Consider the following 26355-nt stretch of genomic DNA (forward strand, 5'->3'; position numbering starts at 1 on the left):
GTTTTCTTAAGGCAAACGAGTTAAATCGAACCCTCTTGGGATAAAAATGATTGTCAACATTTAACATGAAAACTGCCTCACAAGTTTGAAAGAACTTAAAGGATTCGGTTTATTACTATTTGTTTTCATAGATATATTTTATCCAAATGATGGGTGTAATCTTTGCAAATAGGCGGCCTGAAATTCAGCGAAACAAAGTTGGATCTCAAAGTGACAGAACATGATAAGCTACAAAGCAGTAAAATGCTGACCCGGCAGATTTACTCTATTCCGCTGTTATTTGGTGGCCCTTTGAGCTACTCTATAGGACTCAAAGCTGTGATTAGATTGAGTTACCAGTAAACCTTCCTTCTGTGCAATCTGGGATCAAATAAAAGACATTTGTCACAAAGCATGATTGAGTTTCTTCTCTTTGTGGGGATGAAGTGCGTCTCTGCATCTCAGGTCCTTGAGAACAAACAACTCTGTGACTTAAAACAGGGTGAAAGTTCAACAAAATCAATACACAAACATGTTTTTTCAGCCACATTTGTGATGAACTAAAGCAACTAAAACATGCTTTGTTCAATGGAGTTGGAATGCAGAGACACACTTTCACAAATCCCACCAACCAACAGCATAGGAAGCTGTAGAAATGATCTGAAGGAAGGTTTACTGGTTGATCGCAAAGCGTAAGGTTCACAATGAATCACTTCTTGCCTTTATTTTCATCAGAGGTCCAGATGTCTTCACCATCCCTGCTGATCACCAGTTTCCCCTCATCGGTCAGCTGAAGGTGGCACATCTTGCATTTAGGTTCCTGAGAGTTTGTGCTCCAAATGATTTGGTGACGCTGGTTGTACATGACCAGGTTGCAATCATCCTGCAGGCACAAGCGTATTCCGTCTAATCCGTAAGTGTCTGAAGCCCACACAGGCTTCGTGCCATAGATGACGAAGTTAGTATCCTCCTGCAGGCAGGAAAAAGTGAATGTTTTTTTACAATATTTTTTTACAAGGCCCAGTGCTCATGATGAGTGACGACAGGACACAAACATTCAGAGCTACTTACCTGGAAGACGGCCTTCCACTCTCCGTTGTTGGAGGTCAGAGAGTCTCCCTGGCGGAGTTCATCATTTCTAGACATGTAGTTCTTACTCATGATTCTGCAACACAAAGAAAGTCAGTTGTTTTGGTCGAAAACACTAAAAATACTTTGAAAACAAGCTTTGCCGTTTGATTTGTACAACACCAGTGATGAACCTTAACATTTCTTCAAGAAGTTATGAACCAATTGTGTTATGTTGTTATCATATATTTAGATTTGAAAGGAACAGATTTAACAGTAAACTGTAATGACTCCATCATGCACCAAACACAGAAATGTATTAATCCATCCGTGTAAAAGTAAAGTAACACTGTAACCGGTATCTGTACTTACAGGGTTGGAGGTCCACGGTCTGCTGGCAGAGCAAAATGAGTGATGTGCAACAAGTGTGATTTTCTTCCATTTTTATACACCTAAACTCAGGTGGAGAGAGGGAGGAGAGAGACACATCTGTTTTTAGGTGTAGGGCCAGCCAATCAGTTTCAGTAAACATCCCAGTATGATTCTATGGAAAAACAGGGTATCAAACACGCATTATTACTTTGCAGTTAAATATTTAACAGTTTAACATAATAAGGACATCTTATATCAATGCAGATATATATAACTACACATATACATGGCTACATATGGTGTATATATATATATATATATTTTTATATATATATATATATATATATATATATATATTGAGATGCACCTATGAACCTAGTTTGTATCAGTGTGTTGAGGAAAGACCAAGTCACAAAACCAAGTCACAAAACTTCACACAATGAATTATTTTGGATAAAATGTGCTTTTTTTCATCCCCCTGCTGTTTGTGTGTCCTCACCACGGTCCTGTGTGCGTTGCAGCTGGGTAGCCATGTTAACTTTGACACGGTGACGTCTGGCGTGCGGTACACGAATATACTGTTATTTATATATTAGCAGTAGTTTCCTATCCATGTTCTTTTTTGCCCTCTATGCACCAGCCGTCACTGGACACATCCTTCTGGTAGAATCAGGATCTCCTTAAAACCCACCTGACCATTGCAATCATCCAGGGCTTCATGCCAGAGAGATTGTGAGGTCCCGCGACAGGTGATGCACCCGGTGCTCATGGTGCACACGTGGCGTTCTGTGGGATTCAAAGCCCTCGGTTGCAGCAATGATTGACGGCCTGCCGCGTCAGCACTGAACTAAACACGTTGGCACGAGGCCGCGGGGGAATGTTTGGTCGTACAAAGTACAAGTCTCTGCCATCAAAGACTACAATTTGTAACCTGCATCTCATGTGCAGTGGGTTTGAATGCTACTTGTTAAGGTGGATTTTGGAGTCGCTCCGTCTTCTCCTACAGACACAGTGGAGGTGTGTGGCGGGTTCTGTGTCTGCAGATGTCAAGCTCCCCTCGGGACATTTCAGTGTGTCAACCTCTGCAACATCATTAAGACCAGGCACTGGATCGTAAGCCGGCATCCAGGAGGAAGCTGGTAAGATGGTGGACAAAGCTCCCAGAATCCGAACCCATTGGTCAGTCAGGGGTGTCAAACTCATATCAGGTTCGGGCCAGATGCTGCCCACTTTGATCGAAAGCGGATCGATAATCAAAATGAAGAACAAACCAAAGATTTAAGGAGAACATCTTCAAGGTTTGGCAAAGATGCCGTCTAATGTTTGATTTATTTGATATGTAACCAAAGCCTTGTCTTTCCATTACACTTCATAACTAGATATAAAAGAGAATCGTGGTTATTGTAGCAGATATGTTTGAGGTTCCCACGTCACTGTAAAACGCTGATTCATGCTTTTAACCGTCGGCACCGTCAGGTCAACTCTGACACACAAACGGTGTGGTCGTCACCACCACAGACCTCCGAGGAAGCTCACAAAGCGTAATGTTCACAAAGCGCAATCACTCCGTGCCTTTGTCTTTATCCGTGCCAGATCACCTCCTCCCTGCCCAATCAGCATGCTATGGGCACAGGTAAGCCACGCGGTGAATTCACAGGAACTGACATAGTGTTTGTTCTCAGCCTGTGGTTCCACAATTAACATGCCATCGGCAGGTATAAGCAACGTGGTAAATTAAAGATACATTCCATGTAACATGTTCATATTATCACTGTCACACATACATCACTGACCACTCACAGCATCTGCATAATTAATAATGCATATATTTAGATTTAAAAGGAACATATTTAACAGTAAACTGAAATGAAGAAAACACAGAAATGTATTAATCCATCCGTGTAAAAGTAAAGTAACACTGTAACCGGTATCTGTACTTACAGGGTTGGAGGTCCACAGTGTCTCTCTCCTCCAGAGGGAGGAGAGAGACACCTCCTTCTCTTTTCAATCTATACAACGTATCGCACAAACATCCGTCACCACTTCGACAACGGTGCAGAGAAATATTTCGCCTTAGGCAGGCCGGCGTAGCCTGAATAGCTTGAATTGTAGAATCTCGCTGCAGAGGAAAGGCGCGACGTGGAGTGATGAGGTGATTAGAAGTGCAGCAGCCGGGGCACTCGAGGTGCCAGAGAGATTATGGAGGTCCCGCGACAGTTGATGCACCCGGTGCTCATGGTGCACACGTGGCGTTCTGTGGGATTCAAAGCCATCGGTTGCAGCCATGATTGACGGCCTGCCACGTCAGCACTGCGAGAAGGTTCATTTACAACCCGTGTTCTTCAGTGTTCGTGTTAAGACTGACTCAATCTCCAAATGTGTTTATGTATTTTACAATCCAATGAGCGTGGCAGCACTGAACTAAACACGTGGGCATGAGGCCGCGGGGAAATGTTTGGTCGTATAAAGTACAAGGCTTGGACATCAAAGACTGGGATTTGTAACCTGCATCTCATGTGCAGTGGGTTTGATTGCTACTAAAGACACTTGTTAAGTCCGGAGTTGGATTTTGGAGTCGCTCCGTCCTCTCCTACAGACACACCGGAGGTGTGTGGCGGGTTCTGTGTCTGCAGACGTCAAGCTCCCCTCGGGACATTTCAGGTTGTCAACCTCTGTAACATCATTGAGACCAGGCACCTTACCAGCGTCCGCTGGCTCCCAGAGTCCCAACCTGAATCCGATTTAAGATTTAAGGAAAACATCTCCAAGCAAAGATCCCGTCTAATGTTTGATTTATTTGATATTTAACCAAACCCTTGTATTTCCATTGACTAGATATAAAAAATAATCAGGCTGCGTTTATTTTAGCAGATATGTTTGATGTTCCCAGTCGCTGTAAATGCTGATTCAATTCAATCGTCAGCACCATCAGGTGACTCTGACAAACGCTGTGGTCACCACAGACCTCCGAGGAAGCTCAGTGTTTGTTCTCAGCTTCACAATTAAAATGCCATCAGCAGAGATAAGCAACGTGGTAAATTGACAGGAACTGACATCGCTCTCATTCACACGGATCAGGACCGACGAGCCGAGGTCGTGTTTTGCAGGTGAACAACTGACTCGAGCCGCCGACAAACACAAACACAACATTTGGCAGCTAAAGCTAAATGCTAACGTTTGTATTCACAGACTATAAACTAGCTTACGAAATGTAATAATACCTGGGCACCGTTTTAGTATTCGTCTTTAAAGATAAATTGCATGTAACATGTTCATATTTTCACTGTCACACATACATCACTGACCACTCACAGCATCTGTATAGTTAATAATGCACTGGTTAATTGTTCACCTGGTTATCTTTGTCCACAGTTAATATGTAACACCAGTGACAACCTGAGCTGAACATGTGGATTTGTTTTTTAAAAACTGCGTTCATGCTGCACAGAAATGTACCGTATCTGATGCGTCGGGGAGCGGCTTTCATGTGCTGCAGACTTCTGGTGCCAAATGTTGGTTCTCTGATAGCGTCCAGCTACTCGTGATAACGAACAATTACCGACGATAACGAACTGTATGTTCTTTACGTAAGGGAGGGAAAGCAAACGCCCAAACATACTGCAACCCAGATTAAGCCATTTACAATTTAGGTTCAATTTGATTTTACTCATTTGACTTGAAAGTGATCATTCTGCCTCACGTACTAGTTCCTAAATCACATACTTACTTTTAAAATGTAAAATTGCTTTGTTTACATTATAGATAATTGCAAATATTTCGGGCCCACAGCGCTTAAAGCGTTGCCTTGTGTTGGTTGTGTAACAGCGGCGGAACAAAATGCGATTTTGCAGCATGTTTGTGCAGCGCAGCAGAAGCTGAATGCAACCGAAGCGCCTGCAGGCCCACTGGCTGTACAAGAGAATGCGAAATGACAGCTCCTTTGTAAATCCGACAAATGGTTGGACGGGAGGAAGACCTTGGGGGGGGGAGGGAGGAGGGGGGTCGAGGGTCTGCGGGATGTTGATGCAAGCGTATTTGTGTTTGCGTGCGTGAGTGGACGGAGGCCAGAAGGAGACAGACACCGAGACGAGCATGTTTCTAACACGCAGGCTGAAACTCAGACGCACAGGTTTGTAATGCAAACATCAAATGGACACACTTCATGTGGGAAAATGTTACTGACAATTGAAGGTTACTAGCGGAAAAGAAAATGGATCGGAAACTATAAACTAATCAACTGTGTGTTGGTTGAATATGAATGTTAATTGTTTGTGCAATATTAAGGATCTTTCCTGGAAACGTGTTGGAAACAAGCTGATTGTCTACGTGTCCAAGACAAATAGAAATAACATTTGCTCGTACAGGAAAAGGTGTGAATACGAAAATCAGCCTTTCCCTTCATATGTTTTATTGAGAAGGGAATTATTTTATAATTATAGTTGTTAGAAGAATAAACTTCAGCCTTTACCTCCGAGCTCCAGCTTACTCTCCACTTTATTTCAGGAAGTGATAGTAAACCACATTCATGAGGTAACTGACCACATGAAATTTGCTCAAGTACAAATAAACTAATTTGGATAAAAGAAAATAAGAGAAGCAGACAATGGATCCAAAGCAGCAGACCAGTGAGCTTCCCTTCGGCTACTTGAGGTCAATCAGATCTGGTCTCTGCAGATAATGATGATTGCTATTAATTATCGTGTTGTAATCCACAGAGGCATCAGGAAGCCGGATGGGCAGGGTGGAGTTTTTCTATCGCTTTGCTTCATGTCAGAAGCTCTGCTGCATGAGCTTGATGGCCTGAGTTCAGCGCTTGGAAGCTCGCGGTGAAAAAGCTTTCGACTCTCTGCAGCGATTCAGCTCAAAACGGTGCTCGATTTTATATAAGCATCTTTATTCTTTTTTTTTTTTTGTGGAATGTATTGAACATTCATTAATTGGAATTAGACTTATTTTGAAATGCAATTCCCGTGACCTACTTGTCGCCCCCTTAAGACGCGATGCTCGCGTGTTGCCTCCGTGTTGGCAAAGCAAACACAAAGGCCTCCGGCATTTGAAGTAGAAACAGAGGCAGTAATGGGCCGGCCGATTTCCATCACACTTCCTCCCCAGTGAGCAACAAGACGCTCTCTGTTTGGGACCCACAGATCAAAGTGATGCACAAATACCGAGAGGGGTGAGGGTGTTGGGGAGGGGACAGGTTAGGCCGCAAAGCAAGAGAGAGGTTACCACGGATTAGCGTCACACATGTATCTGTTTACACATCACACAGTGCGCGGAGCGGCCATCAGAGTTTACGGGTTCGTGGCACGCGTGCATGCGCGAGGGTGCGACAGATTTAATGTCTGACCTTTCAGCATTGTTCTTTTATCTGGTTCTCATCTTGTTTAGTGGCGTTGTCTGTTTAGATTGAAATCTCTAAACCCGTTTATGTCCCAAGTTCAGTATCACTTTCATATTTCACTATTCGCTTTTGAAACAAGGTGAACAGCAGTCAGACATTGTGGCAAAACGGATATCAGTAAATAAGGGAAAGCGGTTGTTTCAGAGGCTGATATTTTGAGTCACAACAACAAGGTTTACGCAGATTTCCTTCCTCTCAAATGATTAGGAATGAACAAAGGTCCGCATTTACTAACAATTAAGCCACCTTTTAATTGTGTTCATTCAGGGGTGTTTGGCACCTGAGGCTTAGTTAAGGCTCTGATTATCAGCTTATTTATTAAAGAAACAATGAAAACCGTTGTGACAAAGTGCTCCGCTGGTGAGCGTCTCGTTTCTGTGTCAAGGTCCTTCTTAAGATCCGACCTTCGAAATAGATCTCGTTATCTTAATGTAGCTCACAGCGGCTTTAATCCAAAGCCCCTCGGCCGGACGTAACGCTGTGAGGCTGCGCGCTCACTGACCCTGAAACCATCGAGGCCGACCGCTTTAATAAGAACACGATTTTCACCTTTGACCCCGATTCTGTGGGTCAAACAGGTGTGAGTTTGCCCCCCGACCTCGATTCTTCCTGCGAGCTTGAGTATCAGACATGTTGCGATGTTCGATGAGAGGTGTGAAGATATCTGCATTTAAGATAAATGTATATGTACATATATATTTATTTAACAAATCCTTCCAAATATGGACTTTTAAAGTGAGAAATAAAGAATTGTATTCATCATTAAAACACGCCCAGTGGTTCCATTGAGGCCCGGCTTGTTTCTGTTGGTCCACAAACAGAACCTTTGTGTCTCTCATCCACATCTGCTGAGACCTGATGTCCGCGCGGGCAGGAGGGGGACATGAATGGAATATCAATAGAAAAAACGGCTGGAGCGTTTTGTTTTTTTCATTATGCCCGGCTGAAAAGAAGCGTCAGGGATCGGAGCTGAAACCCTGGACTCCCTCATTGAGATGCGTATGAGCCTCTCTAAGCCTTATGCTCCTTATGCTCTGCCATTGGCCCCCCCCCCGCCCCCCAAAAATCTCTACCGCTCTTTTTTTTTTTATTTTGGTGTCTGGCGAATAGCAAAGAGCCCCTCGCGCTGCTTTAGTAACGGACCACTTCTCCCTTTTTGACAATGGCCGGACTGAGCGGAGGCGGCGTGCTTTGAATGCTAACAGCGAGGAGCATAATGCACTCGAGTCTATTTGCGGCCGCCGTTCTCCATCTTCTGCGTGTGAGATGTTGGAGTTTTTTTTTTTTTTCCCCCTCAGACATGTTGATGAGACAGAGCAGCTTGCAGGACAGACGTTCTGTGTACGTGCAGTACGAATGTGCGGTGCTTATGTGCACAGTGCGCTGCAGTGTTTAAAATAACGCCTGGTCGAGATTTTGCCGCAGAGGCGGAGTATGGCAGACGTCCATGTTTTTTAAGCCATTCTGCAGAAACAGCAAGAGCAGTGTTGCATTCTGGTCCTTGCACACCTGCAGAATAACGTTGTTATGTACATTGATAGTTAAAATATTAAAAATAATAATTATTAGCCAGACTAACAGGCTGTTTTGAGGTAAATAGATGCAGTGGGGGTTTTGTTTTCAGCCCGTGAGCACTTTTTAATCCACTTGATCCGTGTTGAAATCTAGTTCATGGACAAATTTGGATTAAGTGAAGTCTTACATAACGTACTCCCTGAAAGGAAATAAGACAAATCTAAATCTGCCCCGGTGGAGTTAGTTGGAACTTCATTTTAAAAGCTCAACAGTCAGAGGACCCACTCGGACTGTATTTCCTTCACTCTGACCTTTCACCTCCAGGATGCACAACAGAACGCGAGAGAAAAACCAAACATTCACCACGTCGTCCTTATCATTCCCCCTCAGCGCCTCCTAAAGCCTCTCACCCCACTCACAGATTGCATTTTGTCATTTGTGTCTTTAACAATCAGATTACACAAAGCGCTGTCCCCAATCCAGCTGCCCTAAATGAATCATCCGGACTGTGTGTATTTGGTGAACCCGTTGGGCTCAGGAGGAGCAGCTTAAACTCTGCATGTGAAATATTCTTTCATGCCACTCATCCATCACAACCTTTGCCGTCAGACCAAATGTGCTTCGCTGTGCTTTTTTTTGGGGAACAACCCGATATGTCACTTAACAGCTGGCAGACCATCGGCAGGCCTCAAACGACGAGCTGGACTTCAAATGAATGACTGTAGTCATTAATTTGTCTGTTGTCCAGTAATAGTCTCGCCAACTTTATAAGGAGATAGTATGTGAGTGTCGTGTTGAGGGCTTAGTGGGTCTAGACGAGCTAATAATACATATGTCTTACAGCAAAACCTGTATCTTGAAGAGAAAAATCACATCCTAATTGGTCACTGTTGTCAGATTTAATACAATTATGCAACTAGTTGTAGTGCAGTTGTTATTGCCTTTCCTCAAGTCCAGTAAACGATGTTGGTGACCTTCAAAAATTGGTTGGGCGGAGGATGTACAGTCTGTGGTTTGGGATGAAATGGATCAAGGATGAACATTGGCTTTATTCATTAGCACGCCAACCAAAACCTCAGGACTTCCAGGCCAATGCAAAATCATCCCGACCAACAGATAATCATTTGCTTAGTTAGATGTCGTGGTTGGAATTTGAATGCCTCTTGATGACCCACCAGAAGAGGATTCACAAAGTCATTCATCATTAAGTGTGCGGCTGTTTGTATCCACTCACACACACACACACACAGCAACAACTGAATCAATGCTCGTTGCTGTCAGGGCGACTTGGCTGCTGCGCTTGAGACCAGCTGCTGCTCTGCTGAAGGGTCAGTGTGATGGATTTCTGCTGACCGCCTTCGCTCTGTGGTTAAAGTTCACGCGCGGTTCAGGAGCTGCACCTGATACCGCGCGTCTGCCGGAGGAGGAAGTTGTCACCGGATCCAGCTCCGAGGGTTACGCTCAAACTGCAACAAAAGTCAATAACGTTGATTGAGTGCTCCTTCCTACTGGTTAGTGTGCTATATTAGACAATAAAAAGGGGAATGACACTGGTGTGCAGCTCCCACGGAGAGTATTTGGCGAAGGCGACATCGGGAGCGACGGGGGGAATAAATGTGTCGATGAGAGGGCATGTAAAGATAGTCCGGGCTCAGTTACCACATGCCTGGGAAAGGGTCACAAAAATAAATGTTCCACAGTAGGAACATCGTAAAACAATTAAAGGTCCAACAATGTTTCATTTAATGGAGAAAGCTGCGGGACGTTTGCTGCCGGATTGCAGAGAATCACTGAAATGTGTGAACGGAATGCGTCTAACCGCTAACTAGTTAGCACGCCAAACGCTCCCTGACCTACTTGCAGTTTGAGCAGCTCAAAGATGGAGTGCGATGATCTTATTATAACAGGTTGAGCCCAATAATATGTGTTGAGTCCTTCATTAATCAGCATGTGAGTCCTCACAGGCTGTTACATTTTCAATCAGTTGCTTCTATTATTGTTTATTGTGTCCACGCAGATGCTAACTTGAATCCGAACGTTTAGATCCACATTCATAGAGACACAACATTATAAAATGAGGTCATCAGCTGGCTAGCATTAGCCCTTCTGAAACATTAGGCTAAACGCCTAATTCCCTCTCTTCTCTTCATTCCCAAAATGATTAATGCTGCGATAAATGTGATAAAGCGGCATTAAAACGTGCCTCCCTTTTTCCCCTCGAAGGAGCTCACGTGCACAGCTCCGCAACTACAGTATCGAGTCCTCCGCGCCGGCCTATAAATAGCGCGGGGCGGCCTGTTTCCCGGGGCTCATGGCGGGGCCCTGATTACTGTCTGCTAAAAGGGCAACGCGACCCAAACCCACCGCACCGCCATCTCGCGTCAATCTCCAATTATCTCTCTTTGATGGACGGAGCCAGAGCACATTAAGAGCTTCATGCTTTCTGTCGTCGAGACACACTGTTGACACTGATGCCCGATTCTGTGCCGCAGAGGCTCCGACGTGGTGATTCATGCTGCCACCGCCTGCAGAGAGTGGAGATCAAGAGGTGGATGTGAAGGGAGGGAAATGATTGATGCTTCTGGTGCATCTTTACTTGCCTGTAAACGTATTCTCTCAAACGACGAGTTTTATTTATAGAACACAATATTTGGTACGATTTTCATGATTTCACAAAGAGCTATTTTAGGTATTTTCTATTTATTTTGTGCTCTACTCGGTTTGATGTGACGTATTTCTTTTCTTTTTTTGTGGTTTAAAAAATATATATATTCTCCATTAAATCTGATGAAATCAAACCCACGTGGTCAGATTCAGTCAGACCGAACAGAACCTGTGTTTGTCTGTGAAGGTGGGACAGCAGAATCAAGTCCGACAGGTCCAGATGATCGTGCGGTTTGTGTGGATGCAAACTGCTGGGCCTCGGGGTCGCGACCTCGGGGAGATGTTTGGGCCGCCGGCTCTGCCCGCTTTGCTACCGACCTCTTTTGAAGGGCAAGAGAGGGAGGTTTTTTTTTTAAACACAGTTATTCTCTTAATCACTGTATTTCAAACTTTCAGCCTGAGTAATGGACTCAGATTATATTTAATAGCCACTTGGCCGAGTGACCTCTGCTGTGCAGACAAGACATATTGTTGTATTAGTCAGATGTATTAATACTTGTGCCTTTCTATGGGAATAATGTAAAACTTAGAAGCTGAAACGTATCATTATGAGATCTAGTGTGTTTTCCATAGATATAAATGTCTTCCCTAATAGTTTTCCTATTGTAGCATTATGTACCTTTTTTCTTTTTAACGACAATGATTGAATCAAGTGTGCTGTTACATATTTCTTTTATGTTTTGTTGAAACCAACAAGGTTTGTTGCTGTAAAGAAGCCTGCGCATGTCGTTCTCCTTCTGCTCTCACTTGTTTATTTGTGTCTACTGTCCTCTGTATTTAAAAGACAATACATCCTCTTACTCCCCATCTGCCAAAGTAAAGTTAATAGTCCCATTATAGCTGATGGATTGTTCTTTAGTTTACTCGGTGCATCCTCCTGCCTCTCCATTGTCTTTGGCCTCCGGGAAGCTCCTTAATGCGGCGCCAGAAATAACTTTGGTAAACTGTTGTGGCTGATGTTTGATTGTCGCCGTTAATGGCGAAACATCAGCCCCTCAACAACAGCACACACAAGAAGCCAGATAGTCAAATATTCACCTGTGTTTTTTTGCTCCTGTTGGAAGCACAGAGCACCTGTTATATAACGAGAGGATTTACTTAGAGGTAATCACAAAAAGGCATGTTGTCATACAGTATATGAGAAATCTACCACTTCCTCTACTGAGCACCACTTCTTGCTGAAATTAACAGGAGGGGACAATAAGAACAAGTGCAAACAAACTTGACTTGAACTCTTTGGTTGATTTACAATCAGTCTGAATCTGATCATGTCTTTGATTTACATGAACACACATCTATATCTATATATAGATATATCAATAGATATATCTATATATACTGTATGCTCTCACACACTCACATACACACGCACTTCTTTGCTGACTCTCACAGAGAAAAGGGAAGGAAATGTTTACTTACGCACAATCAGCTGATGACTGGGACAGTGCTTCCTGCTCCAGTGACCTTCTGTCCCCCATGTTATCTCGCTGTGAGCTCTCATGTTCTCTGTAACAAATGAATGAACCCTTCATGCGGATTTGGTTAACTTTGGTGGGGAGTTTTATCTGTTTGCAGCTAATTATTTGCCAGCAGAACGAGAGTCGAGTCAAGGACACGATTTAACCGAGTAGCAACCTGTTAATCTGTCTGGAGACGTAACAGAGTGGCCCCAGGGGGCCGGTGTCACACTGAAACAGGCTCCTCAGATGATTCGTGGTGGGAGACGGTCGTTGGCTGCCACCTGCAGCAAAGAGATGGAAACTCCGGGGTTATTTATTTTGTCAGTGATTTTTGCTTTCTTTTTTTTTACAGCTGAGAATTGGACAATGAGTGTTTCGAGAAGCGTTAGGGATTATTTTATCTTTCGTTATTATTATTATTATTAATTGTATTAATATTCTCAATATTATTACAATGATGATCATATTATTATTTCTAGCATTATTATAAATACTATTACTACTTCAATAATACAGATTATTATTATAATCTAGATACGTATGGTTATATGATCATAATATTTGTATTATGCATACTTTTATTGCATTTTAATGTATCTTAATTTAAATGAACACTTCAGGGAAACAATTAAACTCTTCTGCCCACCCGTCTGGCACAGCCCGCCTTTATAATCGAGCACACCACAGAGGGTGGGCCTAGAGCTCGACGCCCAAACAATCACCGTTGGCCGAAGGGAAACGGGATGCAGCCGATTGGTTGAAATTCCAGTCGATCAAACGCGACAACGATGTCAGTTCCGCGTTGGCATATTTCAACCAAACGTTTTTAGGAAGTTTGTGGAATTCCGGCCCCGTTGAAACTGAGATTGGAGATTAGTTTCATAGTTTTTTTAGGTGCTACGTCGGGTACCCACGTGACTGCTGTAACAAAGATGCAGGCAATAAGGTGAGAAGTCCTTTTATATTCATTAAAACACTGCACGGTAGTTCCTCCAAAGAGGTTAACCACTTAGTTGCATTAACGTTAACCATTTGTTTGCGATATAATTCTAGCTGTCACAATTCCTATTTAGCCTTCGTCGGTTGGGAGCAGATTGTCATATTTATTACTTGTCGTTAGCTGCTTTTGCTTTGTCATCGTTAACACATCACACCCAGTTTCTGCCTTGTTGAGTCACCAACTGTTGAGCAACTTTCTCAGAAACGTCTTCCGGGCCGCCTGGTCCTCTGCCGAGAGACTAGAGGACAAAACTGTCCTCATCACCGGGGCCAACACGGGCATCGGCAAAGAGACCGCCGTCGACCTGGCGAAGAGAGGTGGGTTCGATGCCCGCCTGCACCCGCGGGACCTGCTTTCTCAGCCTGCGGGCATCAGCTGCTGGGCTGAGCTGGTTTTATGACGTCACCGGTCTGGTTTTAGGTTCCACAGTACACATCGTAGACCTAGTTTGATCCGCGGCTCTAATTACAAATGACTAAACGTTATGAGGTAAAAAATGAATAAATACATTGGATTCTACTCGCATTTTTTAAATTAACCTTGTGACTTTTAGGCATTAATTATAATTATACTGATTATCTTTTCCCTCTTCCATGCAGCTGCTTCACAACACCACAAATTGTCTTTTCTTGTCATTATTTCTTGTCATTATTTCCCCATCCTCCTGTTGCCATGGTTTCAGCCCTCCCTGCATGATGCACTCATTTCGTCAGGAGGGGGCGCTCTCCCCCCATATTGAAGTGATCTGCAGCCCATGCACTCGCATCTCCTGATGCTCTCTGTTTGTTTGTCTCCAATCAGGGGCAAAGGTCATCATGGCGTGCAGGGACATGGAGCGAGGGCAGGCCGCCGCCAAGGAAGTCATCGAAATCTCAGGCAGCCAAAATGTCGTTTGCATGAAACTCGACTTGGCGGACAGCAAGTCGATCAGAGAATTCGCTGAAGCCATCAACCAAGGTGGACCCGCTTAGTTGTTTTAGATACATTAAGGGACTTTAAAGAGACTCCACTTAACGCCTTAATGTTCCTTTTGTGTGAAGGAGAGCCGAAGCTCAACATCCTCATCAACAACGCCGGCGTGATGGTTTGTCCATACGGGAAAACCCAAGACGGCTTTGAGATGCAGATCGGCGTCAATCACTTTGGTAAATAAAACTGCGGAGACCTTCATGTGTGTCGCGAGGAGAGTTAAAGACTCGACGCCCGTTGTCTCACATGAAGCCATTTAACTTTCCTTCATCATAAAATAATTGAGTAAAGAAATATCCAGACTTCTCACACGCACCTCTATGTATCCCTCTAATTTACGCTATTATTTCGCACTGATGGATTTTATTAGATAACTAAATAAATGATCAGATAAAAAAAAATTCATCATTCCTCTCTGGAGTCGTTCCAAACATCCAGACAGGCGGAAGCTGACGTTTGTGAACCCCCGACCCAGCAGAAACTTTCCATTTATTTATGGACGTTTATATAAGATAAGATCAATATTCCCTTGATAGGACAGAGTTTATGACATCGTCTTTTTTATAACTTTCCACTGATATTGACATGGAGGTCGAAATCTATGTGAAAATAAAACCTTCTTTTTCAGAAGATCGACTTGAGGTTGCGTAGATTCTGGATACGAACCAGGTTTTTCGGTATTCCGTATGTGTTTTCTTTCCTTGTGTCTCCAGGTCACTTCCTGTTGACACATTTGCTGATTGACCTGATCAAACGATCGGCGCCGGCCCGCGTCGTCACCGTGTCCTCCATGGCTCACTCCTGGGGCTCCATCAATCTGGAGGACATCAACAGCGAGAAGAGTTACGACAAGAAGAGCGCCTACTCCCAGAGCAAGCTGGCCAACGTCCTCTTCACCCGCTCGCTGGCCAAGAAGCTGGAAGGTAAAACCCGGACTCCCCCCGTCGCCGTTTCTCTCCCGTCGCCCTCGGTAACGGTAACGGGGGCGGCGTTGGTTGTCTTTCCCCAGGCTCCGGCGTGACGACGTACTCCCTCCACCCCGGGGTCGTCCAGACGGATTTGTGGCGTCACCTGAGCGGCCCTCAGCAGTTCGCCATGAAGATCGTCAGCCCCTTCACCAAAACCTCCTCCCAGGGAGCGCAGACCAGCATCTACTGCGCCGTGGAGCCGTCGCTGGGGAAGGAGAGCGGCGGATACTACAGGTGAGCCCCGCGCCTTCACAAGGGCCGGCCCCCGGGCGATTGGGACTCTGACCCGACCCGTCTTTGCTTGCAGCGACTGCGCCCCGGCCAGCTGCTCGGCCGCCGGTAAAGACGACGTCCTGGCGCAGAAGTTGTGGGACCTGAGCTGCCGGATGCTGTCGCTGACGTGGGAATGATGGGCCGAGCGGATTCCAGAGTTTACGTGCTCTACTTTGCAATATGATTCACCGATCGTATGCATCAAATGCACTGCATCGTCCAAAGATTATCTCTATACGAGAATATAGGTATTTGTTTATGTGTTTATTTACACACGCACAAATTGCATACTATGGAAAATACTATGGGAATGATATAATTTATATGAAGATTATGATTCTATTTCACAAGATTAAATGCTTTTCTATACATTTTTGAACTCGCTTTGTAGTGAATATTCAGATTACATCGTGTAATAAAAGATTTGTAATGTGTTGGACTTCATGTCGCTAATGTTTTTCTAGATTTTCTGCCATTAAACTATTAAACCATCCCTAGGTTTTTGTTGCTACTTGCAAAGAAACGCTTTTGGGTCAACACAAAAGATCACCAGCACTTTGAGAAGAACTGCACCAGAGAGTGAGAGTGAGCACCTTATTTTAATCCTGTACCTTAAAGCAAAGCACTTACTTGTTGTAAGTTTACAAATGAAACTTATTTTCCTCCACGTGCCAAATACACGTTGTTGTTCATATAAGTTATTGCATACATGCCCTCAATAACCTTCCTGAAATACTTTGGCCCTGATCCGACCTTTGGACCATTTTGACAAAGAGGGATGAAGATAATCCCACTTTATAACTCAAATACCATCTCATGGTATAGGTATGAATGCGGTGGATTGATGGAGGCAATAAAAACGGATAACAGCTGAGAGTAAACATGACGGGACTGTGAATTCAAAGAGGAATTCACAAAAAACTAACCTGGTCACTGAAAATCTGTAGATTGACTTAATAAAAGAAAACAATAGAAATTAAATGAATTAAAAACTAACCTGGTCACTGAAAATCTGTGATTTGACTTAATCAAAGAAAAAAATAGAAATTAAATTAATTAAAAACTAACCTGGTCACTGAAAATCTGTGATTTGACTTAATAAAAGAAAACAATAGAAATTTAATTAAAAACTAACCTGGTTACTGAAAATCTGTGATTTGACTTAATCAAAGAAAACAATAGTAATTAAATGAAACGTTGTATACTGTTGACAACATTCAGCTCTTGTTCCAACTTCGCATCAGACGCACGTTCAGTGCCTTTCAGAGGTATTTGTCAGTTTCCACGTTGATGTGTAATTACGAGCTGCATACGGTGCACAAAAGCAACCCTGCATACATTAGTCATTGATGAATTACACACACCGCTGCATTGCATAGCAGAAGAACGGTTGAATGTTGTAAAACATCTGAAGATGACGGCTTGTCGTTAAATAAATAGTTTTATCAGATTGCATTTCAACATCGACGTATCTAATCACAACATAAAGCTAATGCATTGTTGAGACATCATGTTTCCATCATAAATTCAGGCGAATTATCACAATCAGATTATCAAAGTTGTGAGTTTGAATGGAAACAGAAGATGACCTTGAGTGATGTTCTACCTGCGGTAAACCTCAATGCAACCCGACCCGCAGTCACCCCGACGTCGGATAACGTATTGATTCTCTCATCTAATGCGGCTTAATCATTTGCAGGCCCATAAATGTGTGCAGTGGAGTCCTTCATCTCCATGGTCACCGAGACAATGAATCATTAATGTTTGATAAAGAAAAGAAGCTGGCTATAAGAATCAGGCGGCAGTAACAGCACAGCCGAGGGGAAGGCAAACTAAATGGATGCAAGGATGCACCGGTGCATCACACAGCGGGGATAATTACACCGCTTTAAAGAAAGCTGAAGATCTTTTATTCAAGGATGTGATGTTGCCTGCTAGGAAGAGAGACGTTTGACCGCATCAAAGATTTTTGATTTGCTTTCTCAGTGACGTTGGGTCAGAATGGAGGAAGCTGGCGACAGCATTGCTGTGGTCGGCATCGGGTGCAATTTTCCAGGGGGTAAGCGCGTCCAGTTTGGGATCTCAGTTCTGACTCGTTTCCTCATCTTCTGTGTGTTGTTTCTAATATTTTATCAGCAAATTTACCATTTTAAAGATGTGTTCCTCCCCCACAATGTAAAGACCCTCCTGGAAGACAAACTAGATTATTCCAATTCCAACATTATTAGATTAAAATAAATGAAATCAAAATGTTTTCGCTCGTCAGACACAATCCTTTCACAACCATCTGGGTTGTTAAAATGAATCCCCGACACCAAAGAAAAGGTGTAAATTATTGTGTTTTTCATTTCATGTTACAAGTTCTACCTTTTTTCACCAAAACTACAAACACAATCAAAAACAGAATAATTTTACAGAAACTGAGGAAATGTCTGCTTCTTTTTTTTTTTGTTCAAACAGGAGAAGGGCTTGATAATTTCTGGAAAGTTCTGCTGGAAGGAAGAAATTGTTCTGTGCCAATTCCCAAAGAGAGATTTGACTTGGCCGGCTGGTACGACCCCGACGACAACAAAGCGGGTAAATCCCGCACGGCCAAGGCTGCTCTCATCGACGGGTACGCTGCTCAGACTTTATCACGCATGTTTGGAAAGGCCTTCTTATGTGTCGATGCACTTTTTCTAATGCGGTATAAAGACAGGTCAGTTTCATCGTAGCTTTACTTAAACATTCATTTCAACGAGACATCTGAACAATTTTAGGACAAACTACAAAATGGAAATGTTTTCTCCTCTTCTCCTCCTCCTCCTCTCTTCAACTTTTTCTAATGTTTGGTGATGGTGGTGAACTCAGGTGAATTACCTTTATGACCAGCTGGTGATGTCACTGCATGTGGCAGGTGGGATGTACACATATATACGCCTCTGACACTTTATTGAGTTTACGCTGCAGTACGTTGGTTGTACCATAAGATCAGAGCTTAGTGTGCGTCCATTCTCTCCTCAGAAAAATGCGACAAAACTGAAGAAGTAAATATCACTTAGACAGAAGTATGAAACAACACTGTAACTTGTGGTAGAAGTAATTTTAAGATGATCAAACAAGATGAAGATCATGTTGTCAACCAACTTAAAACTGAGTCATCACCTTAAAGAAGTCAAATCAACGTCACACCGTCTGTGTTTGTTCTCAGGTTCAATGAATTTGACCACAAGTTCTTTGGCATCAGTGACAGCGAAGTGGAACAAATGGACCCTCAACAGAAGCAGCTGCTTCAGTGCGTCTACAGGGCGCTGGAGGACGCTGGGATCCCGATGGAGAAGGCCAGTGGCACCAGGACAGGAGTGTTTTTCGGTACGTGTTGCCAGTTCTGTGCAGTATTTCCATCGGATTGAACAGCATCCCCACTTTTCTTACCAGCGTTTATCTTGATTTTGTTGCAGGGCTGATGAACAGAGATTACGAGACGAACGCGGCGCACGTCCACCCCAGCGTGATCAACCACTGGACGGGCACGGGTCTCGCCATGAGCATCGCCGCTAACAGAGTCTCCTACGCCTTCGACTTCACCGGGCCGTCGCTGTCCATCGACTGCGCCTGCTCGTCGTCCCTCGTGGCGCTCCACCTCGCCTGCCAGTCCATCAAACAAGGTCCGCGCGGCGTGAAAAAGTGCATCCGGGCATTTGGATATAAATGCGAGACCATTAAATGTGTCTTATCTCATCAGATGATTGCGACATGGCGGTTTGTGGTGGAGTCAACTGCATCATAGAGCCCAGAGTGTTCGTAGCTCTGAGCAAGGCCAAGATGATCTCACCTGAGGGCACCAGCAGACCTTTCTCCAGCAGAGCAGATGGTTACGGGAGAGGAGAGGGCTGCGGGGTCGTTCTCCTCAAGCCTCTGAAAAAGGTCAGAATTTGTGACAACACTTTTACACTGCTGAACGCATTTTTGCTGTTGTTTCATTTCAGTCTTGTTCTTGCTTCACAGGCCATACGAGACCATGACAATATCTGGGGTCTCATCAGCAAAACAGCGGTCAACCAAGACGGACACTCGGCCACTCCGATCACCAAACCCTCCACGACTCAACAGGAGGAACTCCTGCGTCGGATCTACTCCGAGTCGGACGTGGCAAACGTCCAGTACATAGAGGCGCATGGCACCGGCACTCCTGTCGGAGATCCAATAGAGGCGGGGAGCATTTCAAACGCCGTCGCTAAAGCCAGACCTCCCGGTTCGGAGACTCTGCGGATCGGCTCTGTGAAGGGAAACGTCGGACACACGGAATCGGCCGCCGGGGTGGCCGGACTCATCAAGGTCCTGCTGATGATGAAGCACGAGACCATCGTGCCCTCGGTTTTCTACTCCGGGGATTCCGCCAGTGTCGACGCCAACGCCCTGAAGATTAAAGTCCCAGTGGAGGCTGAGAAGTGGGAAGCTTCCGGTGGGAGAATTGCAGGAGTCAACAACTTTGGCTTTGGGGGTACAAACGCACACGCCATTGTCAAACAGTACAAACGGCCACAGGTTGAGCAAAAGAATGGGAGGAAACGGGAGAACTATTTCCTCATGTCGGCAAATTCACCAAAATCTCTTACTCTGATGATGGAAGACACCGTCAAGCGGCTAGAAAAGGATGGCCGAGTTGATCTAGATTCTCTGCTGTACACCTCGGCTTGTAGGAGAAGCCACCTAAAGCATAAATACAGAAAGGCTTTTGTTGTTTCATCTGTGGTCGACCTCAAAGAGAAGTTAGCTGCCCATGCGCGGGACAATGTTCGCCCGTCCTACTCGGACCCGAGGTTAGTGTTCGTCTTCTGCGGGAACGGCGTCACCTACCGCGGCATGTGCAAACAGCTCCTAAAACACGAGCCCGTTTTCAGAGGTAAGGTCAAAGAGATCGCAAAGCTTTTCCGACGGCTGAGTACGCTGGACATCCTGGACACTCTCGAGAGTGAGCTGGAGGGCGGTGACTTTGACGGTCCACATGTCGTACAACCGCTCCTCTTTGCTGCCCAGGTGGGCGTCAGCAGCCTGCTCAGACACTGGGGGGTCGAGCCCGACGCCATGCTCGGACACTCTGTCGGCGAGGTGGCAGCCGCTCACTGTTCCGGCCTCCTGTCTCTGGACGACGCGGTAAAAGTCATCTATTTCCGCAGCAGCCTACAGGGAAAGGTCACCGGGGGGAAGATGCTCGTGATCAGCAACATGGCTGTATCAGAGGTAACCGCCCTTCTCCCTGCTTACTCTGGAAGAATTTGCCCCGCTGCGTTCAACAGCTCACAGTCCTGCACCCTCGCAGGGGACGCGGACGCCATTGAGAACATTTACAAGGAGCTGAGCACCTCGGCCAACGGTCAAAATCTGTTCCTCCGCGTACTGGACGTGCCGTGCGCTTACCACAGCCACATGATGGACCCCATTCTGCCAGAGATTGAGGGGACAATTGGCTCCCTGGAGGCCAATGATCTCGACACGGAGTTGTTTTCAACAGTGACGGGCAAGGAAGCCCAGCGGGGAGACTTCTGCACGGGGGGATACTGGGCCAGAAACGTCCGTGAGCCAGTAGTTTTTGAGCAAGCAGTGAGGTCGGCAACCAAAGAAAAGAAGAGCACAGTGTTTGTGGAGATAGGACCGCGCAGGGCGCTGCAGAGAAACATCATGGAGACTCTGGGGAACGACACAGCCGTCCTCGCCTCGGTGCAGCCACAGAAAGATCACGAAACCATAAAGGCCGTTGTGCCGAAGCTGTTTGAACTGGGTGTGCATGTGAATTGGAATACCTTCTACAAAGGGCACGAGACAGTGACTCTGCCAGTTCCGAGGTACCAGTTTGATTGCTCCGACAGAGATGTCATCATTGGAGCTGCGCAAAAAAACACATCGAGCGATCATCCTGTGCTCTGTCAGACAGGAGGTGAAAGCAACGTCTTCAGCTGCGACCTGCTGTCTGACTCGTCTTTCTATCTGAGAGAGCACAGGCACAACGGCGTGCCCATCGTCCCCGGCGCCTTCTACGCCGAGTTGGGTTTAGCTGCATTCATGGCCAGCGCTAAACCAAAAGTACCGCTCAGCTCACTGCAGGTCAGTGTCGGCTTCCACAGTCCATTTGTTTTAAGCCAGAGTTCCCCTGAAATGAGGGTGCAACTGGAACGAACAGAGAGGGAAACCAGGTTCAAGGTCCTCTCGCCGTCTGCGCTGTACGCATCGGGAACAGTGGTTTCGAAGAAAGAGAGGCTGATTGAGGAGCAGTGCATTTCACTGAGCTCCATCTATAAAAGATGTACATCTGTAGTGAGCTGGAAGGACTTCTACGGGTACCTCTCTCAAGGAGGCTTTCAGTATGGAGATGTCTTCAAGAACAAGGGGGATATGCACTATGGAGAAGATCTCAAGGAGGCTTTTGCAAAGGTCACAGTTCCAAACTTGCTGCAGCCTCAGCTCCATGACTACTGCGTTCACCCGGTTGTGCTGGATTTTCTCATGCAGCTTCTCCCAGTTACAGTAGAGCACATTTTTGCCGGCAGACCGGGATTTCCTGCCAAAATTGGAAGTTTGACAGTGTTTGAGCCCTTGCAGGAGGAAATGATTGTCTATCTGAGAGCAATGGACGTTGGTGTGGACCACTTTGAGGTTTGTGGCTGCTTCGCAGACAACCAAGGAAGAGTGCTGGTTGAGGCTAAGCATGTGATAGTCAAGTACCTTGGCAGTCGCTCGCATGTGGTTGAGGAGTATTTTTACCATAATACCTTTAGTGTTATCCCTGAAGGGCTCACATCAGCTCCTCCTCCTAAGGCCTTGGTCTTCTGTGACCGTATAGGGATCTCTAGTGCCCTGCAGCCATTTTTGGACTCGAGGTCCAGCTTTGTTTCCTTCACAAATGAAAAAGATATCTTGAGCCACGGGCTTCCTTCTCTTTTGGCGAATCTCAATATAACAGCTCTTGAGAAAAACTTTGACGAGGTCTTGTTTCTGTGGGGAAAAGAAGACCTCACGTCACTGCCGGCTGAGGATGTCCTGCAGATCTGTGCGAGCTGCTGTGAGACATTCCGCCAAATCGTCCTTGAGCTGAAGCGAATTTGCTTCCCGAACTCCGTCCGAGCAGTCACCTACTGCTCCTCTGACATCACAGTAGACCACATAAGTCCAGGCTTTGCGCTTGCTGGCATGACGAGATCGTTTGCTGCAGAGATACCGGATCTTTCGTTTCAGCTGATTGATATACGTACCATCTCTGCTAAGGACATTGCTGCTTTGGTCCAGGTCCTAAGATCACACCCTTGCAGCAAATACCCAGAGTTGGTTGTAAAGGACGGGCTGATTCTGAAACCTTCCATTGTCCGCACTCCGCTTGAGATTGCTGACGGCTCAGAAGGCCATTTTAGCCCCAGCATGCCGGAGCCCTGCATCCTTCAGACAGCAGAAGCACATGAAATGACTCAACTGAGTGCCATTCTCTCGGAGGAGGAGGCCCAGCCGATCGCGGAAACAACAGTGGAAATTCTGCCGAGTAAGATATGCGTCCACTCATCTGATTACTTCCCCGTCAACGCTTCACATCTGAAATTCGGACAGACGCTGTACTGGAACAAGCACTCGTCGCAGAAACACAAGTTGCTGGCTCTCGATTTTGGTGGTACCATTACGGCAGTTGGGAAAGATGTCAGGAAGTTTAAAGTAGGGGACCGTGTTGCTTCCTGTTACCCTGTGGTCGCAACCAGCAAGTTAAGAGTCCCACAGGACGTGTGCTACAGCACCAAGCGGCTTCCATTCCTTCAAAAAACACCCTGTGTTTCCTTCTTTGTGTTGGCGTGGGAGATCCTGCACAGAGCGTTGCCCAGAGCCAAACACAATCTGGGAATCATGTCATCTGAGCCAGATTCGGTTCTGGTGAAAGTCTTGGCACTCACCTTTTCCAAGTCTGGCCGGAATGTGATTGTCGGCACACCGTGCGGCGGCCCGCCTGTGCATGCAGGACAAACGGACGTGTTTGTCGTTCTGCCTCCATTTGACGAGTCTCTAATTTCGCAAATGTGTGACTTCCCGGGTGTCGCGGACGTGGTCTTCATCTGCGAGTCTCAGATGCAGTGTTTGCTTGCTGCGGATGTGTTCCAGAGTGTGAAGGAAAGCGCTCATGTGCAGATAATTCAGACGACAGTCATTTTGAAAAAGGGATCCCTGATTGCACAGAGGCCACACATCTATCGCTGGCTAAAATCCTTGAACCTGAGCCGCAAATTTGCTGTTGAGAACTTCACATTTCAGAACGTGAACCGTGAGGGCATCGAGATCCTTAGTTCAGAGACGCCACAGTCCTACTTCAACTCGAAGAAGCTGGCCGTTGTGGCCCTGGAAGGAGACGCCGACCGCACAATGTCGCGCATTCCGTTTTTACCAACAAAAAAACAGCTTTTCCGAAAGAGAGCAGTGTACATAGTGGCCGGGGGGCTTTCTGGTCTGGGCTTTGAGACCGTCAAGTTCATCTCCCAAAGAGGGGGGGGGTACGTCGTCGTGCTCTCCAGGAGCAAGCCAACACCAGACGTGCATCTAGAGATGCACAAGGTGGAGACGCAGTGTGGAAACTGCATCACCGCCATGGAGTGCGACGTATCCGTGTCCGAGAGCGTGCACGACGTCGTCGGCGCCATTGGCCGGAATTTCCCCGGCTGCCCGATCCGAGGGGTCTTTCACAGCGCGGTTGTCCTGCACGATGGCTTGATCGAGACCCTGGACAGATCTCTATACCAGAAAGTCCTCAAACCCAAAGTGAACGGGGCACTGAATCTGCACCACGCGACGCTGCGTTGCCAGCTGGATTACTTCGTGTGTTACTCCTCCATCTCGGCCTTCCTGGGAAACGCGTCGCAGACAAATTACGCGGCGGCCAACACATTCCTCGACATGTTCTGTCAGTACCGGCGCAAACTCGGGCTGCCGGGGCAGTCCATCAACTGGGGGGCTCTGAACCTCGGCCTCCTCTTGAACAAGGAACATTTCCAGCGCTTCCTGGAGGCGAAGGGCATGATGGTGCTGGACGTGGCCGAGATTCACAAAAGCCTGGAGCAGTGCCTCGTGCTCAATCGACCCCAACAGGCCGTCTGCAGGTTTCACTTCAGAAACATCCGGTACAACATCCTGTCTCAAAACGCGGCCTTGACCATGCGTCTGTCCGCGTTGGTGGACGAGGCTTTCCAAAAGTCCAAGGAGCAAGACTCTCGGACTAAGGAGTCCGAATCGGTCTCGCCCAGAGATTACGTCGTCTCGCTGCTCTGCGAGACCATCGGCGTCGATAGAAGCGAGCTGAAAGATGAGTCGCCCCTTTCATCCTTAGGCATCGACTCCATGCAGGCCATGACGCTGCAGAATCGCATCTTTCAGGAGAGGGGCGTCAACGTGCCTTTGGTGAAACTGTTGGATCCCAACGCCACGCTATCGACAGTGGTGTTGACACTGAGCCAGAAGGGTGACGGTGAAAGTGATGAGCGGGAGCCTCTTGCTGCTCAGGGAGTCGGTGCTGCTTCCACCAGGTTGTAAAATAAGGAAATCAGACAGTTCAGACAGTACACACAATACACAAAGTTATTGGATGCAATATTCATCATGTATTTAGTCTTTTTTGTTGTCTTGTATGCTACATTTTTGGTTGTGGTTGTTGGTTTTGTTCATTTTGGCATTGTAGTTTGAAATGTTTTTACATTGTAATACATTGTAAATACACCGTAACTTTTTTAATGGTTATTTTCCATCCATTTTACTGATTTTCTCTTGTGATATACTTATTACATGAACATAAAACTGTCAAAAATACAGCTTAATTATTGTTGATAGGTGACAATTTGGAAAATAATCATTTTTGTGGATTTATTTTATTAACTTCCATAATCTTTAAAGCTTGTTTTTAATCATAAATCATTTGTCCAACGTCAATCTGCCGGTTTTACTTTCACTCACTTCTGACAGGTCAAGGTCGGTTGTTATCACTGCTAAATCATTGACTATGATCATCGCCTTCATGATGGAACAAAACATTTTATAGTATTCTCGTATGTCTCAGAAATGTTGATAACCGAGTCTTTTGTTGGTTCAACCACTCGTTTATGACCTGTTGCAGACAAGGACGTTGTCATCACAAGGACTAAATGCAAATTAACATTCTTTTATTATGTGTTCATAGCATAGTTTTAAAATCAAAATTACAATCAAGAAATAACTTCTCTAGATCTAGAAAGTATGATTATCACGATTCCGAGGAAGAGATATTTGATTTTGCAACGAATATTAGAACAGAATTGACTAAAGTAAAATAAATATTGAATGTTATTGTTTTTATTTGTTGCCTGTGAATCAATAAAACAAGCTATTAAGTTACCTATGCGCTTGAAAAGTTTATTTTAATAACTAACACATTAATGCAGATGACTTAACTGTACTTGTATTTAATCAGCAAGGCACAGCTTCCAATTGAATCACGAAGGCTCATTTTATTTATTCAGCCTTCCAAAAATCATCTTTAGTGATCACAAATAATACAAATAAATAACACCAGTCTTTTTTTAACCCAATAAATGGTTGGATTTATTTTACAGATGTTTCACAGAAAACCTTTCAGCAACATACATACATTACTAACCAGAAGATATTGTAATCTGGTTGTAATACAAGCAAATTATTTCCACCAAACTG

At 45.3% G+C, this 26355-nt stretch overlaps 3 protein-coding genes across 5 annotated transcripts; 2 read left to right on the forward strand and 1 right to left on the reverse strand.

Annotated features, from left to right (window-relative positions):
- On the reverse strand, window positions 1-12566 carry LOC120811989 (B-type lectin plumieribetin-like). Of its 3 annotated transcripts, none has more exons than XM_078096127.1 (4): window positions 12422-12566; window positions 1420-1499; window positions 1051-1144; window positions 1-949 (listed from the first exon to the last, which is right to left on the reverse strand). In XM_078096127.1, the coding sequence occupies exons 3-4, from the start codon at window positions 1138-1140 to the stop codon at window positions 689-691; spliced, it is 351 nt and encodes a 116-aa protein (XP_077952253.1). In that variant the 5' UTR covers window positions 1141-1144; window positions 1420-1499; window positions 12422-12566; the 3' UTR covers window positions 1-688. The 3 variants fall into 3 exon arrangements, with proteins under 3 accessions (XP_077952253.1, XP_077952252.1, XP_077952254.1); XM_078096126.1 differs by lacking the exon at window positions 12422-12566 and adding an exon at window positions 3361-3465; XM_078096128.1 differs by lacking the exons at window positions 1420-1499; window positions 12422-12566 and adding an exon at window positions 3361-3373.
- Window positions 12567-13138: 572 nt separating this feature from the next.
- Window positions 13139-16165, forward strand: rdh12l (retinol dehydrogenase 12, like). The gene is made up of 7 exons (XM_040167720.2): window positions 13139-13408; window positions 13664-13779; window positions 14264-14419; window positions 14503-14607; window positions 15145-15354; window positions 15441-15633; window positions 15707-16165. The coding sequence occupies exons 1-7, from the start codon at window positions 13395-13397 to the stop codon at window positions 15807-15809; spliced, it is 897 nt and encodes a 298-aa protein (XP_040023654.2). The 5' UTR covers window positions 13139-13394; the 3' UTR covers window positions 15810-16165.
- A 2-nt stretch (window positions 16166-16167) lies between these two features.
- On the forward strand, window positions 16168-26044 carry LOC120811460 (phenolphthiocerol/phthiocerol polyketide synthase subunit C-like). The gene is made up of 7 exons (XM_040166813.2): window positions 16168-16257; window positions 17659-17731; window positions 18133-18286; window positions 18863-19023; window positions 19113-19319; window positions 19397-19578; window positions 19660-26044. The coding sequence occupies exons 2-7, from the start codon at window positions 17674-17676 to the stop codon at window positions 25204-25206; spliced, it is 6309 nt and encodes a 2102-aa protein (XP_040022747.2). The 5' UTR covers window positions 16168-16257; window positions 17659-17673; the 3' UTR covers window positions 25207-26044.
- The last annotated feature ends 311 nt before the right edge of the window (window positions 26045-26355 follow it).

The sequence above is a fragment of the Gasterosteus aculeatus genome, chromosome 21 (assembly GCF_964276395.1).
Source record: "Gasterosteus aculeatus chromosome 21, fGasAcu3.hap1.1, whole genome shotgun sequence".
Classification (NCBI taxonomy): Eukaryota; Metazoa; Chordata; class Actinopteri; order Perciformes; family Gasterosteidae; genus Gasterosteus; species Gasterosteus aculeatus.